Here is an 18,114-nt window from a genome sequence, read left to right on the forward strand (position 1 = left end):
AATTCTTCAATGCAATTTATGTAAATGAATACACCCATATAAATATCCATTACCAAATGTCATGTACTATAATCATTCTACAGGTGTGATAGCTTTTAATGTGGCAATAAAAAAAACAAGTAAAGTTTCTCAGTGAGTTTATTCAGTAAAGATTCAAAGTGTAGAAAGGATGATACAACAGTGCTTTTTGATCAAACTATTTCATAAAAGTTAAAAGTGATCATAACACCGTAAGTCCAGATTTGTTTTCATAATTTTTTTAACCAAAATAAATTGATAACATTCACAAGTGCATACACTGCTGGTAGGAGATCGCCTCCAATTTGGATGGTATAGCACCGTTCTTCGCTTATTTAGCAGCTTATCAGAGATGCAGCTTTGTAGGATTTATGTAGTGACTACGTTTGTATGAAAATTCAGTAGAGTGAAAAGATCTCTTCATTTGGCTCTCTAGCTAGCACAAGACCTACCTCTGTGTCCTCCAGGGCATTTGATCAAATTTACCTTTATTTTATAACATTTGCCAGTAATGATATTTCATATTATTACAGCTGAATGTTAAGCTTTTCCAAGAATACAGAAGCAGCATATTGTTTTTATTCATAGATGTAGACCATCACAGGAGTGACTAATGCACTGGCACCTTGTTTTGATCTCAACATCACAGCAGCTGGAAAGCTATAAGTGATGGGCAGACCAGTCATAAATGCATGGACAGACTGAGTAAGGCAACGTTTGCATGACAGGCTTCGTTTATGTTTGGGTTTGCAGATGAAGCCAGGGCAGTGTATTGATTCCGTTAGCTCTCTGCCAATATCTTTACTCTGGGGCAGTGTGGCTTTAGCATTGTTGTCTTTTAGTACATTGTATTGTCTGTTGCGTATAGCTGAACTGTTAAGTGATCAACATTTATACAGAGCTAAATAAAACTAAATGCTCAATTGCTTCTGGACTTACAGTGACTATAGAAGAAGAGTAAGAATTGGGGGAAAAAAATGTTTTACAGAGAAAAGTAAAATTCAAGGCAGTGAAGTACTGGTTGCTAAAAAAAAAAGTAAAAAATATCACAAAGCCAACAATAACATCTCCTAGACACTTGTCATTTTGTCCAGTCTACGAAAACCCTCTATAGTGCAGTTTGAATCATATACTGTACATCCCTCTCCCATCTTCCCTCAAGTCAGTTGTCCAGTCAGTGTGCGCCTCCTTTCTGTCTCATGTCTTACCGCCCTCTACGTGCATCATCCTATTCATCACATGACCACAAAGAAGCATGAAGAAAGGCTTGAACATCACAGGACTCAATGGTGAGAAGTTATTTCTTTAGAGGATGGCAGGAAGTGATGGTATAAGGGGTGGGGGGGGTATTCACAGTTACATTCCAACGGTCCAGCAACAATCACATCTGCTGTCATAATGAACACACCAGATCATGGCCATCTGTAATGCCGGACAGCCAACCCATCCTGTACCCCTAGTACGTTTGGCCCACTCCATCAGACTTCAAGCAGCTCTATCCTCAGACGATCCCTGAAAACACGTGCACACAACACGCGTACACACACGTATTAGTACAATATTGTTCTGATTAAATGACATTTCCCATGAATACACGTCATATTAAGTGTCTTTAGAATCAGCATCCTCAACATGTGATAGGAAATCAGAGACTAAGTTATGTAACAGCCAACTCATAAAAGACAAATTTCATGATTTATTCACATATATTAACACTCTCTTAATCTATAATTCAATGGCCCAGACTCCAACTCTTCTAAAAATACACAGACCTTCTAATACACAGACCTTTGATTGTCTGTGAAAGCCACTCTGTATGAGTATCCACACTCCCTCCCTGGGTTTTTTTGTTTCTTCCAAAATCACAGTAACAACTACAAACATAATTTTCACAGTTTACAAAGCCCTAAATAAACCATATCCAGTTTCAGAACAATATATAGCTACTGTAGAAATCAACAGTATAGTGTTTGACATTCTGTTATGGCCAAGGAGCAATATTAACCTTTGAAAAATCATCATCAGTCTCAAAGAGCCTGGCAAGTAAACAACTGACCTAACATATACAGTACATTCCATGAAGGTATGGGGTGATCACAGATTGAGTCATTTTCATTAGACAACGGTAACTGATAAAACTCACCTGGCCTCCGCCTGCTTCTCCCCAAAGGCCTGGCTGTTAACCGGCTGAGGGTGGTCTTCCTCCCTCTCTGCCCAGTGACCATGTAGTTCTTCTGTCTCCACAGCTCTCCCTCTCTCCCCAGTCTCCTCTGGCTCTGTTGCACTCAGCAGTGGCCTCTGTGTGTCTGCGCCCCACCAGAATCCCAGCTGCCCCGAGTGGAGCTCCTTAGGTCCTTCATCAAGCTGCTTGTTCACCTCCAGTTCCACTAGTTTCCTATTAACCTCCTGGGGATTGATCAGTGCCCCTGCTCCAGAGTCTCTGTGGCCCTTTCCTTCCTCTCCCTCTACTGGTAGGCACTGGTAGCCCTCCAGCCATTTCAGCTGGCCGTTCTGGTGGATGTAGCGGCTGTCGCTGAACCAGCGGACCACCTCTGGATTTGGCAGGCCCGTCATGATACTCAGCTCCTCATACTGCTGGCTGCTGGGCCACAGTGTGCTGGTGAATGCCTGCCTCAAAAGGTGCACCTGCTGGGGACTTTTCTTGGATGGGTGTGACTGGTCTGAGACATGTGTCTCAGACTTGAGCTCTGGAGGGAAGGCCTCTGAACCAGGTTTGGCAGCTGGATCGCTCACCATGAGCCTCTGCAGGTTGATCTTGATGGGGTCAATTTTTAGTTCAGGGCAGGGTCTGTCATCCCCAAAATGGTCTTCCTCTTTGATAAGCTGCCGCAGGACTGAAAAAGCTTTAATAGGAACCTCCTTGATGCATTTGCCATCCTTAATGATAGATGTGCTGTTGCTGCTACTGCTGCTTTTGGTAATGACACTGATGCTGGTGTTTTCGTTTTGGGCTTTGCTGGCAAGGTTCAGGTTGTTGACACTGTCATAATTTCTAGTGCTGGAGTAGCCACTGCTAAAACTGCCATTTTTGGACTTGTGGATATTGTTGTTGTTACTGTCATCATCGCTCTTTGTTGATGTGTACTGATCCTGGTTAGCTATGTTTCCATTGCTATGAATGTTATAGGCGATAACGTTAGATTTGCTGGTGTTACTCATGATCACTTTACCTTTGTTGCTGCAGCCTTCCAAGACAGATGCAATGCTAATATGTCTGCTGCTTTGATTGTTTGGTTTGTCATGGCTGTCAGTGCTACAGTCATCTTTATTGCCAATGTTGGAGGAGCAACTGACAATGCTGTTGCTGGAACTGATGTTGTTCATTGGTTTCCTAGTGCCATGGTCCCTGTCGTTACTACTGATGGAGGAGTTACTACTGATGCTGCTGCTACTACTGCAACTACTACTGTTACTGCTGCTACTACTGCAACTACTACTGTTACGGCTGCTTCTGCAGCTGGTGCTAATGACACAACTGTTTCCCAGCCTCAGAGCAACAGTCTTGTCAGACTCCTGGCTGGCCACAGTAGTGGGGATAGTGTTCCTGGCCACTACCTGTGTTGTTCTGCTGACTACAGTCTGATATTTTGGGGGGATCATGGTTGGGGTAGCATAAGAGACCCTAGTGGTGACCGGGTGACCAGCGGCTGACATGCTAGCCGAAGTGGATATGACTCCAGTATGCCTGCTCACTACACTGCCATGGGTCACCTTGGCAGCCTGGTGGCTGGGGCCCACTGGAGCAGGCTGGGCATGGACAGTGTGATGGGTCACAATATGATTTGTGTGCCATTGCTTGGGGGGCTGTTTTTGGGGTGCTGCTCCTTGGAAGACCGTGTTGAACATCTTCCTCCTGGCCTCCTCTATCTCCTCGGGGGACCAGCTGATCCCCTGTTTGAGTCTCTGGGCAGTGAACCACAGTTTGATCTGCTCCTCTGGCCAATCAGAGACCACAGTCAGGTAGCAGAGCTCAGCTTTGGTCGGGTAGGGGAACTTACCAAAGGAAGTCTTGAGAAAGCTGCTGGTGTCCATGGCAGCATCATAAGTGGGGATGCTGCTCAGGGGAATCATCACCTTTGGAAGGTTTTTGCTGGAATCTGAGATGGAGGAGAAGGTGGGAGAGCTGTGCTGGTGATAGGTTTGATTGGGCACTGTTGTTGTTATCACATGAGTGACAGGGTTTCTCAACATAGCAGCACCACCGGTCCCACTGAGAGACCCATTTTGTAGTTGAGGCACATTCGTAAACATGGTGGGGTCTGTCCGCTCCATTTTCTTCCCAGTGTCTATCCTCTGCACCTCCACCGTGTGGGAAACCACAATCTTCTTGTGCTCTCCCTTGGCCTTCATCACCCTCACTATAGGTGTTTTAGTGAGAAAGATTGCAGTATCGCTCGAGTCCTCCCCATTGGTGGTGAACAGACTCTGCTCTACGGTGGTTGCACCATCTCTCTTACTGACATGCAGGGAAGCGGAGACAGAGCCCCCTGACACCCCAGGGTGTGCTTTAGCATTGTGCAGGGCCAGGGCCTCAAACCTGACCACTGACACGCCACAGTTCAGGCAGGAGAAGCAGGGTTGGGCCCTGAAGTCTATGTGGCAGTTGTGCAGGTGGTCCAAAAAGTAGTTCAGCTCTCTGGACTCAAAGCGGCAGGGTGGGCAGCTGTATGTGCTACCTTTCTGCCATTTGTCGCCCCTTTCAGGTCTGGAGGAATCATGGGAGAAATGGCCTCTGTCTTCTCCAGATATACTGAGGATGCTGTCCTCTGGGATTGTGGGTAGGAGCTCAGGAAGGCAGCCAAGTATGATCTCCTCACGCATGTGTTTGCTTTTGGATGTGATCATACAGGGCACTGTTGACTTCCTTTTGCTGGCCATTGTAATGTAGCTGTGTGCAGATGATGAGTGACTGACTGGTTGTCCCGTATGGTAACGGAGGGCGAGTGGTTTGTGGATAGGGCTGAGAGTTTAAGTGTCATGGGCCAGCCGCGATGACTTCACAGTGTTGCTTCATGTTTGCCCTCAGCTTCTGGGGCTCCTCTCACACGAAGAGTTAGGGTTAGACTGTTTTAGCAGTTCACTGGGAACCTATAGGAGAGAAAACAGAACAAATATGTGATAAGGTAAATCATTCCTTATAAGAATAACACCACACACAATTGGTTATTAGCTATTTAGTTATTTTTACACTGTCAGTAAAAAAACGATGGTTGTATCCTATCCTTCTATATGGGTCCTTAACCCCCTACCCATACCATCAGCGTGTGTCTAATGATCATCCTGATCATGTGCCTCATATTAATGCCAAATTCTTCTGCCAACCTTGGATGAGAGCCACTGTTCACATTTGAGCCACTGTTCACATATTTAAGACGTTTGGTATGAGTGTTGGCACACACACACACATCCATGCAGAGGCTTCATACCCATAGGGGACACAGGGGCATGTGCACCCCCAGATCTGTCCGGTTTAAGAAATTATTTATTTAATAATAAAAAAATCTCTCTCTCTGTAATACCTAGTGCATTCCCCAAGAGAGGATGGCTTTCACTTCAGCAGTAATAAATTCATGAACTTCTTTGAAGAAAAGATTATGATCATTCGAAAGCAAATTACCGACTCCTCTTTAAATCTGTGTATTCCTCCAAAGCTCAGTTGGCCTGAGTCTGCACAACTCTGCCAGGACCTAGGATCAAGAGACACTCAAGTGTTTTAGTACTATATCTCTTGACACAATGATGAAAATAATCATGGCCTCTAAACCTTCAAGCTGCATACTGGAACCTATTCCAACGAAACTACTGAAAGAGCTGCTTCCTGTGCTTGGCCCTCCTATGTTGAACATAATAAACGGCTCTCTATCCACCAGATGTATACCAAACTCACTAAAAGTGGCAGTAATAAGCCTCTCTTGAAAAAGCCAAACCTTGACCCATAAAATATTAAAAACTATCGGCCTATATCGAATCTTCCATTCCTCTCTAGAATTTTTAGAAAAAGCTGGTGCGCAGCAACTCACTGCCTTCCAGAAGACAAACAATATATACGAAATGCTTCAGTCTGGTTTTTGACCCCATTATAGCACTGAGACTGCACTTGTGAAGGTGGTAAATTACCTTTATTTGGCGTCAGACCGAGGCTCTGCATCTGTCCTCGTGCTCCTAGACCTTAGTGCTGCTTTTGATAGCATCGATCAGCACATTCTTTTGGAGAGATTGGAAACCCAAAATTGTCTACACGGACAAGTTCTGGCCTGGTTTAGAGCTTATCTGTCAGAAAGATATCAATTTGTCTCTGTGAATGGTTTGTCCTCTGACAAATCAACTGTAAATTTCGGTGTTCCTCAAGGTTCCGTTTTAGGACCACTATTGTTTTCACTATATATTTTACCTCTTGGGGATGTCATTCGAAAACATAATGTTAACTTTCACTGCTATGCGGATGACACAAAGCTGTACATTTCAATGAAACATGGTGAAGCCCCAAAATTGCCCTCGCTAGAAGCCTGTGTTTCACACATAAGGAAGTGGATGGCTGCAAACCTTCTACTTTTAAACTCGGACAAAACAGAGATGCTTGTTCTAGATCCCAAGAAACAAAAGAGATCTTCTGTTGAATCAGACAATTAATCCTGATGGTTGTACAGTCGTCTCAAATAAAACTGTGAAGGACCTCGGCGTTACTCTGGACCTCTCTTTTGACGAACATAACAAGACTGTTTCAAGGACAGTTTTTTTCCATCTAGATAACATTGCAAAAATCTGAAACTTTCTGTCCAAAAATTATGCAGGAAAATTAATCTAGGCTTTTGTAACTTCTAGGTTAGACTACTGCAATGCTCTACTTTCTGGCTACCCAGATAAAGCACTAAATAAACTTCAGTTAGTGCTAAATAAGGCTGCTAGAATCCTAACTAGAATCACAAAATGTGATCATATTACTCCAGTGCTAGCCTCCCTACACTGGCTTCCTGTTAAAGCAAGGGCTGATTTCAAGGTTTTACTGCTAACCTACAAAGCATTACATGTACGCTATGGTCACAAGACGCAGGCCTCCTAATTGTCCCTAGAATTTCTAAGCAAACAGCTGGAGGCAGGGATTTTGCCTATAGAGCTCCATTTTTATGGAATGTCCTGCCTACCCATGTGAGAGACGCAGACTCGGTCTCAACCTTTAAGTCTTTACTGAAGACTCATCTCTTCAGTGGGTCATATGAGAGTGTAGTCTGGCCTAGGAGTGTGAAGGTGAACGGAAAGGCTCTGGAGCAACGAACCGCCCTTGCTGTCTCTGCCTGGCCGGTTCCCCTCTCTCCACTGGGATTCTCTGCCTCTAACCCTATTACAGGGGCTGAGTCACTGGCTTACTGGTGCTCTTTTATGTCGTCTCTAGGAGATCTTTGTGGGCTATACTCGGCCTTGTCTCAGGATGGTAAGTTGGTGGTTGAAGATATCCCTCTAGTGGTGTGGGGGCTGTGCTTCGGCAAAGTGGGTGGGGTTATATCCTGCGTGTTTGGCCCTGTCCGGGGGTATCATCGGATGGGGCCACAGTGTCTCCTGACCCCTCCTGTTTCAGCCTCCAGTATTTATGCTGCAGTAGTTTATGTGTCGGGGGGCTAGGGTCAGTCTGTTATATCTGGAGTATTTCTCCTGTCTTGTCCTGTGTGAATTTAAGTATGCTCTCTCTAATTCTCTCATTCTTTCTTTCTCTCACTCAGAGTACCTGAGCCCTAGGACCATGCCTCAGGACTACCTGGCATGATGACTCCTTGCTGTCCCCAGTCCACCTGGCCGTGCTGCTGCTCCAGTTTCAACTGTTCTGCCTGCAGCTATGAAACCCTGACCTGTTCACCGGAGGTGCTACCTGTCCCAGACCTGCTGTTTTCAAGTCTCTAGAGACAGCAGGAGCGGTAGAGATACTCTCAATGATCGGCTATGAAAAGCCAACTGACATTTACTCCTGAGGTGCTGACTTGTTGCACCCTCGACAACTACTGTGATTATTATTATTTGACCATGCTGGTCATTTATGAACATTTGAACATCTTGGCCATGTTCTGTTATAATCCCCACCCGGCACAGCCAGAAGAGGACTGGCCACCCCTCATATCCTGGTTCCTCTCTAGGTTTCTTCCTAGGTTTTGGCCTTTCAAGGGAGTTTTTCCTAGCCACCATGCTTCTACACCTGCATTGCTTGCTGTTTGGGGTTTTAGGCTGGGTACAGCACTTTGATATATCAGCTGATGTAAGAAGGGCTATATAAATACATTTGATTTGATTTGATTTAGTGCCATGGTCCCTACAGTCTGATATTTCTAGGGTGATCATGGTTGGGGTAGCCACCTAGCAATTTTATGAAGTTAGCTTTAGCTAGCTCAGATAGGTTGCCAAACTCATAACTACCTGCCAAGAAGCCATTTCAGGCTATCAGTCAAGTTAGAGTAGCTAGCTTGTCCAACTACCTTAGCTGGCATGCCTGCTGCAAGGTTGGTAGACTTGAGAAAAGCAAGCAATAACTAAATGTAATGAATATGTTTATCAATCAATTTACCCAGATTTTTGCAGATATGCAGAGAAGCATATATACAGTGGGGAGAACAAGTATTTGATACACTGCCGATTTTGCAGGTTTTTCTACTTAGAAAGCATGTAGAGGTCTGTAATTTTTATCATAGGTACACTTCAACTGTGAGAGACGGAATCCAAAACAAAAATCCAGAAAATCACATTGTATGATTTTTAAGTAATTAATTAGCATTTTATTGCATGCAATAAGTATTTGATCACCTACCAACCAGTAAGAATTCTGGCTCTCACAGACCTTAGTTTTTCTTTAAGAATCACTCCTGTTCTCCACTCATTACCTGTATTAACTGCACCTGTTTGAACTTGTTACCTGTATAAAAGACACCTGTCCATACACTCAATCAAACAGACTCCAAACTCTCCACAATGGCTAAGACCAGACAACTGTGTAAGGACATCAGGGATAAAATTGTAGACCTGCCCAAGGCTGGGATGGGCTACAGGACAATAGGCAAGCAGCTTGGTGAGAAGGCAACAGCTGTTGGCACAATTATTATAAAATGGAAGAAGTTCAAGATGATGGTCAATCACCCTTGGTCTGGGGCTCCATGCAAGATCTCACCTCGTGGGGCATCAATGATCATGAGGAAGGTGAGGGATCAGCCCAGAACTACACGGCAAGACCTGGTCAATGACCTGAAGAGAGCTGGGACCACAGTCTCAAAGAAAACCATTAGTTACACACTACGCCGTCATGGATTAAAATCCTGCAGTGCACGCAAGGTCCCCCTGCTCAAGCCAGCGCATGTCCAGGCTCGTCTGAAGTTTGCCAATGACCATCTGGATGATCCAGAGGAGGAATGGGAGAAGGTCATGTGGTCTGATGAGACAAAAATAGAGCTTTTTGGTCTAAACTCTTGCCGTGTTTGGAGGAAGAAGAAGGATGAATACAACCCCAAGAACACCATCCCAACCGTGAAGCATGGAGGTGGAAACATCATTCTTTGGGGATGCTTTTCTGCAAAGGGGACAGGACGACTGCACCGTATTGAGGGGAGGATGGATGGGGTCATGTTTCGCGAGATCTTGGCCAACAACCTCCTTCCCTCAGTAAGAGCATTGAAGATGGGTCGTGGCTGAAGCCAGGGCAACTATGGAGTGGCTCCGTAAGAAGCATCTCAAGGTCCTGGAGTGGCCTAGCCAGTCTCCAGACCTAAACCCAATAGAAAATCTTTGGAGGGAGCTGAAATTCCTTATTGCCCAGTGACAGCCCCGAAACCTGAAGGATCTGGAGAAGGTCTGTATAGAGGAGTGGGCCAAAATCCCTGCTGCAGTGTGTGCAAACCTAGTCAAGAACTTCAGGAAACGTATGATCTCTGTAATTGCAAACAAAGGTTTCTATACCAAATATTAAGTTCTGCTTTTCTGATGTTGTCAAATACTTATTGCATGCAATAAAATGCAAATTAATTACTTAAAAATCATACAATGTGATTTACTATATTTTTTCCGTCTCTCAAAGTTGAAGTGTACCTATGATAAAAATTACAGACGTCTACATGCTTTGTAAGTTGGGAAACCTGCAAAATCGGCAGTGTATCAAATACTTGTTCTCCCCACTGTGTATATATTATATATATGTATACGTTTTAAATATACGAACCACCAGTCGGGAGGATACAGACAGCTCAATAATGCATTGAATTAAGCATAATGATTATGGCTCTAGATTGCAGGAAAAGCTATTTCAGGTGTTTGAAAAATGTTAAATTCTCCAACATCCGGACCGGAGGCCTATCCCCCTTCCAGACCAACCCCCAGCCATCCTCACATACTTTGTGCCCCGTCAGATTTTTGGGGTGCATGATGTCTATCCATCCATGAATACCCCCTTTATACTGTAAAACACTCACGCATGACGTTCCTCACAATTGCTAAAAATGTTACATATGCACACACACCCCTTAATGCAGTTTGAAACCGCTTCAGGACACAGGTCAGTGATTTCCGCGTATTCTGTTTCTACAGTTATGTAGCTAAATATCTCACAATGATTGTTTCTCTGGGCACTCTATCATATGTAACATTCTGAGCACAAAAACAGAATCAGAAAGTGAGAACACGAATCTGCTTCTCTTACTCGCTGCACTCTTGGTGAACCCTACCCTCCCCACACATATTTTTTCTCTCCCGCTCTATATATTTATGTCTCTCCCTCTCTCTGCCTCTCTTGCTGTGAATTTGTTCATGTGTGATGTGGTGTTGAAAACTGCTCTTGATTCATCTAGTTCTCACAGAGAAATCATGATGCTTTGGTAGATAGACATGTGTAAGCTCTCTTTAGCGAATGTTCATCATCATCCTCATCAGTGCCGCTCTCAGTACTTAAAAGTATTTATTACAAGGAGTGTTATTACTTTATATATTACAATGGAGCCCACTGCTCAGTATGCAGAATGAGCACACGATTACGTTATTGAAATCTTAAGTCAAATTATTTACAGTCATCCACATTCTCTTGAACATGGCTACACTCCTAAAACAAAACGATATGTCTTCAGCCAGTGAAACTGAATGGAGTCACATGTATGCATTCACCATGGCCTGCTGGTTGGTAAATAAAAAATGAACCTGTTCCAGAATTTAAAATCCCAAATGACTGCCCACAATACATGTTGATCCCAGATGGGCTGTGACGTCCTTTTTGTAACTGCCTCTTTTTATTTCTAATGACGGCTCCCTTTCAACAAAAAAAAAAAACACCACAAAAAAAATAGGTCACCAGCCTCTTATGCAGTAATCCCGGTTTGCTGCATCCAGACGTGGGCATTTGCTGTATGTTTAGCCAGCGGAGAGGTCATTATACAGCACACAATTAACCCCTGACAGCAGGTTTAGTGAGTGCATTCCATTGAGACGAAGGCTATAGCTCTCATGCAAGAGTCTGGTCTTCTCGTGCTCATCTAATTAAATGTGATGCTATGGTTTTAGTATAGTGTGGACAGTGGATGGGCAGCCGATGAAGTTAAGTTACTGGTTATGATACCGTAGTTAAAGGAAAAATCCACTAAAAACAATGTTTTGGTGTGTTTTTCATTAGTCCACTGTTGAAACTGTCCCAAAATGGCAGCCAAGCACGAGTGCTCAGTGTAGTATGCTTTTATCATCTAAACTTTTAGGACACGTGTGAGTTTGCTAATTCCATTCAAAAAGTTTCCTAAAGTAACCTGTCTAGACTCCATCACTTAATGACAAATAATATAAAAAAAATTAAAATATAAGAAAATTATGATGATCAGCATATGTGCGAGGAATGACAACAGGTTTTTGAGTTTCTTTCCTCTCGTTATCATTAATGGGGATGCAACTGAAGCAAACAGCTCAATTGAATCTTGTTGGCTAATATTTTCAGTATCATTAATTCTCTCTCATTACGGAGTCTTCTCTAGCCACTATGAACAACATGATCTTGCATTGACTGCAGCAGGTCGTAACGGTATTGTTTATTGTTGTTCTTAAAATTCAAACTATATATTGCGCAACATTTGCAAGCCCCACATGTTCCATTACGTTGTAATGGAAAATATTAATGTTGTTTCCAACTACCAATCAGCAACTGTGCCATAAATCTGGCTCTATATTGAACGTTGAGATTGCAGAAAGCAAATGACAAGAGTGGCAAGGAGTGGAATGTTAGCTAAAAAGACCGGTAACCAGACTAAAAGAGACTGGTACTGATGCTGCGTTCAAAACAACTGGGAACTGGGAAATCTCAGACTTGGAACTCGGAATTCCAAGTCGGAAACTCAGGCATCTTTCTAGAGCTCTTGCTTTCCGACTTGAAGATCACTGAGGTCATGATTTGACCTTGTTCTTTTCCAAGTTCCCAGTTGTCTTGAAAGCACCATCAGACTAGCCACATCATGATGATGATGCAATCATGATGATGTGGCAAGTGACGAATGGTGCTTTCAAGACAACTGGGAACTCTAGAAAAAAAAAGGTTGACAAGATTCTGGGTTCGATTCCAGGCTGTCACAGCCGACCGCGACCGGGAGATCCATGGGACGGCGCACAACTGGCCCAGCGTCGTCTGGGTTAGTGGAGGGTTTGGCCGACAGTGATGTCCTTGTCCCATCGTGCACTAGCGACTCCTGTGACGGGCCGGGCACAGTGCACGCTGACACTGTCGCCAGGTGTACGGTGTTTCCTCCGACACATTGGTATGGCTGGCTTCCGGGTTAAATGGGCATTGTGTCAAGAAACATTGAGGCTTGGTTGGGTTGGGTTTCGGAGGACACACGGCTCTCGACCTTCGCCTCTCCCGAGTCCATACGGGAGTTGCAGCAATGAGACAAGACTGTAACTACTAATTGGATACCACGAAATTGGGGAGAAAAAGGGGTAAAAAAATACAAAGGCCATGCCATTTAAAAAAAGACCATGTGATGGAAAATAATGTTATCTGAGCACTAATAAGTTATTTGATGTAGCCTGTGTGGATGTGGTCCAGGACAAGAGTACTGTGCTGAGCAATATTCTAGTGGCAAGACAGCCGTTGCCCTGGTATCTCTCCTCCTAAAACATCAAATTTCCTGCATGAAAAACCAAAGACAGGCCAAAAGTTGAGCAAGGGTACATAAAGAACCAGGTCACCTTTCAAAAGAATGGGGTGCATTATCTAGCGAGCAAGACGTGCGATCAGACACAAGACAAGGGCTTCCCAGACAGGGACTGGAGCCAATGAATGGTGCACTCTGAAAAGAGGGGCCTCGTGTTTCAGCGCTGAAGGAGACGACTCAGACGAGCACCGTCTCCTGGTGTGTCATATGTCCCGATACTGGCACTGGCTCTATGGCTGAGATTAAAAGAGTTTCATCTCTGGTGAGTACTGATCTGAACTGAGGCAAAGTGACAGAGCACTCAGACAAGCTCTTAGAACACCTCCGCTCACTCTTCACAAGCAAAGTCCTCGTATTACCTTGTGTGCTCAACTCAGCCAGCATGATTTCATTTCAAGAGACTACTTCATGTTTGGATTTTTAGAATAAAATGTTTAGAAAAAATGTGGCTTCATATCTGAAGGGGTGTAAAGTGGTACAAATTCAATAAAATAGTCCATAGGCACTCGCACTGTTGACATTTGCAAACAGATTGGTATTTGCAATGCCATGTCGCTGGTCACATGACTGAGGAGTGAGGGGACAGAGAAGAACGACATACGGAAAGCAGACCCAGACAGACAGCTGGGTGATTATGACAGAGAACGTGTTTTAGTATTCCACTTCCTCCAATACACGCACACAACACACACCCTTCTTGCCTGTTCTCTTCAACATCGTTTTACACCAAAGCTTTCAGAAATATTTCTCTTTAAACTCAACTGCCAGTAAACAGTCTGTGGTGCTGCAGTCAAGGGCTGATGAGAAATCTTGGCTGTTTTATGACAACATTTGTTTTCCATATATTAGCATTTCAGTGATCCACGGCTGTCTTGAAAGTCTGACAGCCTCAGCCTGCTTCCCTGGTTTTGAGTTGAAAATCAACAGAAACTGTGCCTGGCATAAGTGGGACAGACAAAACAGTTCCTGATAGACACACCTAAACAATAGGAAAAATCTGTTTAGGAGTACATCTTCTGCCAAATGTTCATTAAATAGATTAAAGTCATGTGAGTGGATTTACTGGACATCCAAATATAAGTCAGAAACAGATAGCAATTACTTCCCTGAACAAGGAAGATGTTGGGAACAATGGCGTCTCATTTATAAGAGAAACGTGATCCAGCACTGGGAACCTTATTTAGACGACTGTCCGTCAACTTGCCATTGTTCAATTTCCTGCATGTCTGGATGTCTGCTGTGTCTATTATGATTTCTGTGTCTAGTAATGTGTGTTTGACTGAATGGCTGTGACTTAGTTTGCGCATCATAATTTAAGTGTATTCCAATGGGTTAATGCTTGTATGTCCATAATATCCACATTCACTACAGAGTTGTAAGCTCCACTGTCACACCTTCAGCCAAGGATGCAAGTGGTTAACCCAGTGTATCTGTCTTCAGCATCTGGTCGTTTGTATGCCCCGTAATTCTGTGTTTGACTGTGTCTTCAGGGCCTGTGTGTATATTTGTCTATTCTATGTATTTATGTGTGTACCAGTATGAGTAAGGGTGTGTGAACGTGTGAATGACTGCTGAGAGACGCAGGTGTTGTCAACCGTCTCCTCCTTGCCCCCCTTACCTCCATGACTGCAGCCCGGTCCGCTGGGAGACCAGTCGGCGGTGCCACTCATGTGTTAACATTGCCATAGCAACCCCTCTCTTCTCCTTGCCCACCACACCACACACAGAGGAGTCTCTCGACTACACCCACCAGACACATTTACACACACACGCACACACATAAATGACCACCTTTTATGCCAGGCAAAGGACAAAGTTAATCCTCCTGCTGTGCCATCTTTGAAAATGCCAGTCTTGGCTTAGCTGTTCCGGACCATTGGGGTTGGGTTGGCCAGTGGTAAAGACACCTTCTCACAACGACAATACAAAAATACCTGCTCAACTGCACAGTCCACTCTACTGATTAAGTATTTTTGACAGTCCTTTCATAAAAGACAAATGTGGGATATATACATTGCAAAGGACATCCTGTCAGTGTCGTCTTGTAAAATTGGCACAGAGGTCTGAGGACCGGGGTATTGTAATACAGTATAATGTACACTGCCAAAGCATCTCTTGTTCTGTTCAAATGCATTTTCATGTCATCCATCACAATCTTATATTGTTCACCAAAGCCTTCCTCTATGGCCTGGCTGAATGACAGACAAAAAATGTGTAAAAAAAATCCTGAGTAATGAGAACCTATTTCTGTGTTTTTTTAATGAATATATCTCCTTCAGTTCTGTATCTTGGACTCCAGGCCATTGATATGGCAACTTGAAAAGAAAAACTAAGAAAAATGGCGGCGTATCGCGCATTGTACTGTCCGACCTAAAATGGCTGACATCACAGCCTCTTGTAAGTACCAGAGCTTGGCAAATGCCAGCTCCTGCTGACCAAACCTTTCTTGCACGGGACAGAGAAAGTGGCAGGGGCTCTCTCCTCTCTAGCCCCCAGTTTTTTTCTTCCACGAGTGCAGAGAAGTTTCTTTTGGTTGGAACTGAGCAAACATGCTGTCTCAGGGAGGCTTTCGATCGCTTTGTGCCTCGATACTCCTAAGACAAAAGCAATACCATACGATGAATAGGAGAGAATAAGAGCAAACCCATACAGAGTGGTATAGACTTTCAGACTAACATAACAAAGCTCTCAAAGTAGTATGCTTATGGGACTGTTTTTGTGAGGAGGGGGAAGTATGCTGTTATCACGAATATGGTTGTTTGTACAGAACTGCTGGGAAATAGATCTGGTTGGCATTAGATAGCTGATTTTCCTCTCTGAACTCGAGGAATGTTATACACTCGATGTCAGCTAAAACTGCAAATCACGACCATATGACCTCCTTGAGGGTGCTCTGGCAATGACTATACGGCACAGTGAAGCCTAAGCCAAAGACATAAAAATATTATCTGACTGGTGTCAATAGACAGAACATTTAATCCTCAAAGCGGTATATTCGTACAGTAACTAAGGAGTGGCATACAAGGATGTTTTTTGTAGAGTGGGGTGGGCACTCTCTGCCCATTACACAGTGTCTGTGTATACAAACACTCTCTGTTATGGCCATAACCAAAACTGTGAGCTGTTCCTAATTGCAGGGAGTCAGGATAAAAAGCAATATGCCTGGCCTCATTAGAACAGTTCCGAGAAGGGAGATGGAAGAACGTTCCCAGGGATCCACAAAGGGAATTGACATTCCCCCAGTGTAACTGCCTAGAAGAGTGCAAACCTCTACACAGACACACTCACTGGACTAGGCTGAACCTAGCTAGCCTAGAGGAGCCAAGCTATGGGAGCTAGCTTGTCTAGCTTTGTATTAGTCAGTAAGGAGAGACATCTGCCAAGCATAGGAGCAGAATGAGGCTCTTTTACGAACTTCATGCATCTATGTATTTTGATGGGGCAATAATGGTCAAATTAGGTGTCTGCATATTCATTCTAGTTTAATAACCTTAAATGATATTTCCTATACCACTGGTAGCATGACATGCTCCTTCAGTTCCAATGGGCATGAAGCCCCTGGCTCATTGCATGTGCATGAATCACTCACACATTTCCCCTGATTAGAAGGTTGAATATTTAAACCAATAGTTTTCAGATGAATTTTTTGTGCTGCTCATTCAAGAGGTAGAATACCATCTTATGGTCCAATATAAAGTGTAGGCATGATGGCCAGCTAAGAGACAACAAAAAATGTGATTTTACAGGGTCAATTAATTGGCTACACATGAATAATGTGCGCTGTCTTGTCTGTTTTAGTGAGATTGGAATCGTGAGGAAAAGTTTACAGTGTGCAATATTCTGACAGTTTGACACGTTAAAAAAGACAGACGAAAACATGATGACAGCTCCCAAAATGCAGTTGATTGTCGAGCTCTAAGCATCAACGCAAGGCAGTAACAGGTGGGAAAACAAGATTGTTCAATACATAGGCTAAAACAACAATGTCTGCAATTAAACATCATACATTAGCCTACTGAACTGATTACTTGAAAGGAAGGATTAACGTCGCTTTAAAATTCTTAGATTAAAAGGGAAGACATTTTGGGTAGTAAATCCAGCCGGACGTCTTTGGTCGTCTAAATTAGACTACCGACATCACATCCAATAAGATTATGTATTCGTTATATAAAAAAAGTCCTTAGAACTTGTAAACTGAAATAGTAAGCACTGACTCGCTCAAAAAGCTGGGGAAATATTCAACGTTGTGCAATAAATTAATCAGAAACGTCACATTGTAGCGTGCGACAGGGCAAGTACAACGTTGAGTAGACTACATTCTTGAAACTGTAACAAAAAGTCGAGTTAACCCTTTCACTCCAGTAGCCTGTTGGCAAACATTGGCTCAGTGTTTGGGCTATTTGCGACTATCTTCAACTCATACTGTAACGTTAGAATAAAACATATTCCCAAAAATCCTAACTCGGCACCCCCCACCTACTGTCGCCATTTTATATATTGGCGACTTCATATATACTGCCTAGACTACAGCACCAGATACAATTCAATAGCCAGAATTGGAGTAAACTATCTGTGATTATACAAAAATAATTAGAGCTATTCTATTGTAGGCTACAAGGAAAAGTGTCCTTACCTTGATAGTTGGACAGGGGTAAAATGGAATACGACATTAATATAGAAATTATTAATATTAGATTAGCTCCATTCGTTGCGCTTTGAGAGGAGGGGGGTGGGTCCTCTCCTCAGTTGAACCCGATAAACTGGCGTGAACCCGTCCGACAGTGACCACAGCAAGGTACATTACCTCTCCTCGCACACTGTATGGACAGAAAACAACTGTGGTCGGCGGCAGGACGAGGTAGCCAAAAATTATACGGAGTGTATTTCCTATGAACACGTGATTCAGAGCGTCACCCAACATCCTAAACCC

General features: G+C 43.6%; 1 protein-coding gene across 2 annotated transcripts; it reads right to left on the reverse strand.

Annotated features, from left to right (window-relative positions):
- Window positions 1-120: 120 nt before the first annotated feature.
- LOC135540186 (zinc fingers and homeoboxes protein 3-like) lies at window positions 121-18,070 on the reverse strand. 2 transcript variants are annotated; one of them, XM_064966644.1, is made up of 4 exons: window positions 17,818-18,070; window positions 5,657-5,726; window positions 2,162-5,127; window positions 121-1,530 (listed from the first exon to the last, which is right to left on the reverse strand). In XM_064966644.1, exons 3-4 carry the CDS (start codon window positions 4,915-4,917, stop codon window positions 1,497-1,499), a joined length of 2,790 nt encoding a protein of 929 aa, XP_064822716.1. In that variant the 5' UTR covers window positions 4,918-5,127; window positions 5,657-5,726; window positions 17,818-18,070; the 3' UTR covers window positions 121-1,496. The 2 variants fall into 2 exon arrangements, with proteins under 2 accessions (XP_064822716.1, XP_064822715.1); XM_064966643.1 differs by lacking the exon at window positions 5,657-5,726.
- Window positions 18,071-18,114: the final 44 nt, after the last annotated feature.

The sequence above is a fragment of the Oncorhynchus masou genome, chromosome 5, assembly GCF_036934945.1.
Source record: "Oncorhynchus masou masou isolate Uvic2021 chromosome 5, UVic_Omas_1.1, whole genome shotgun sequence".
In the NCBI taxonomy this organism is placed as follows: domain Eukaryota; kingdom Metazoa; phylum Chordata; class Actinopteri; order Salmoniformes; family Salmonidae; genus Oncorhynchus; species Oncorhynchus masou.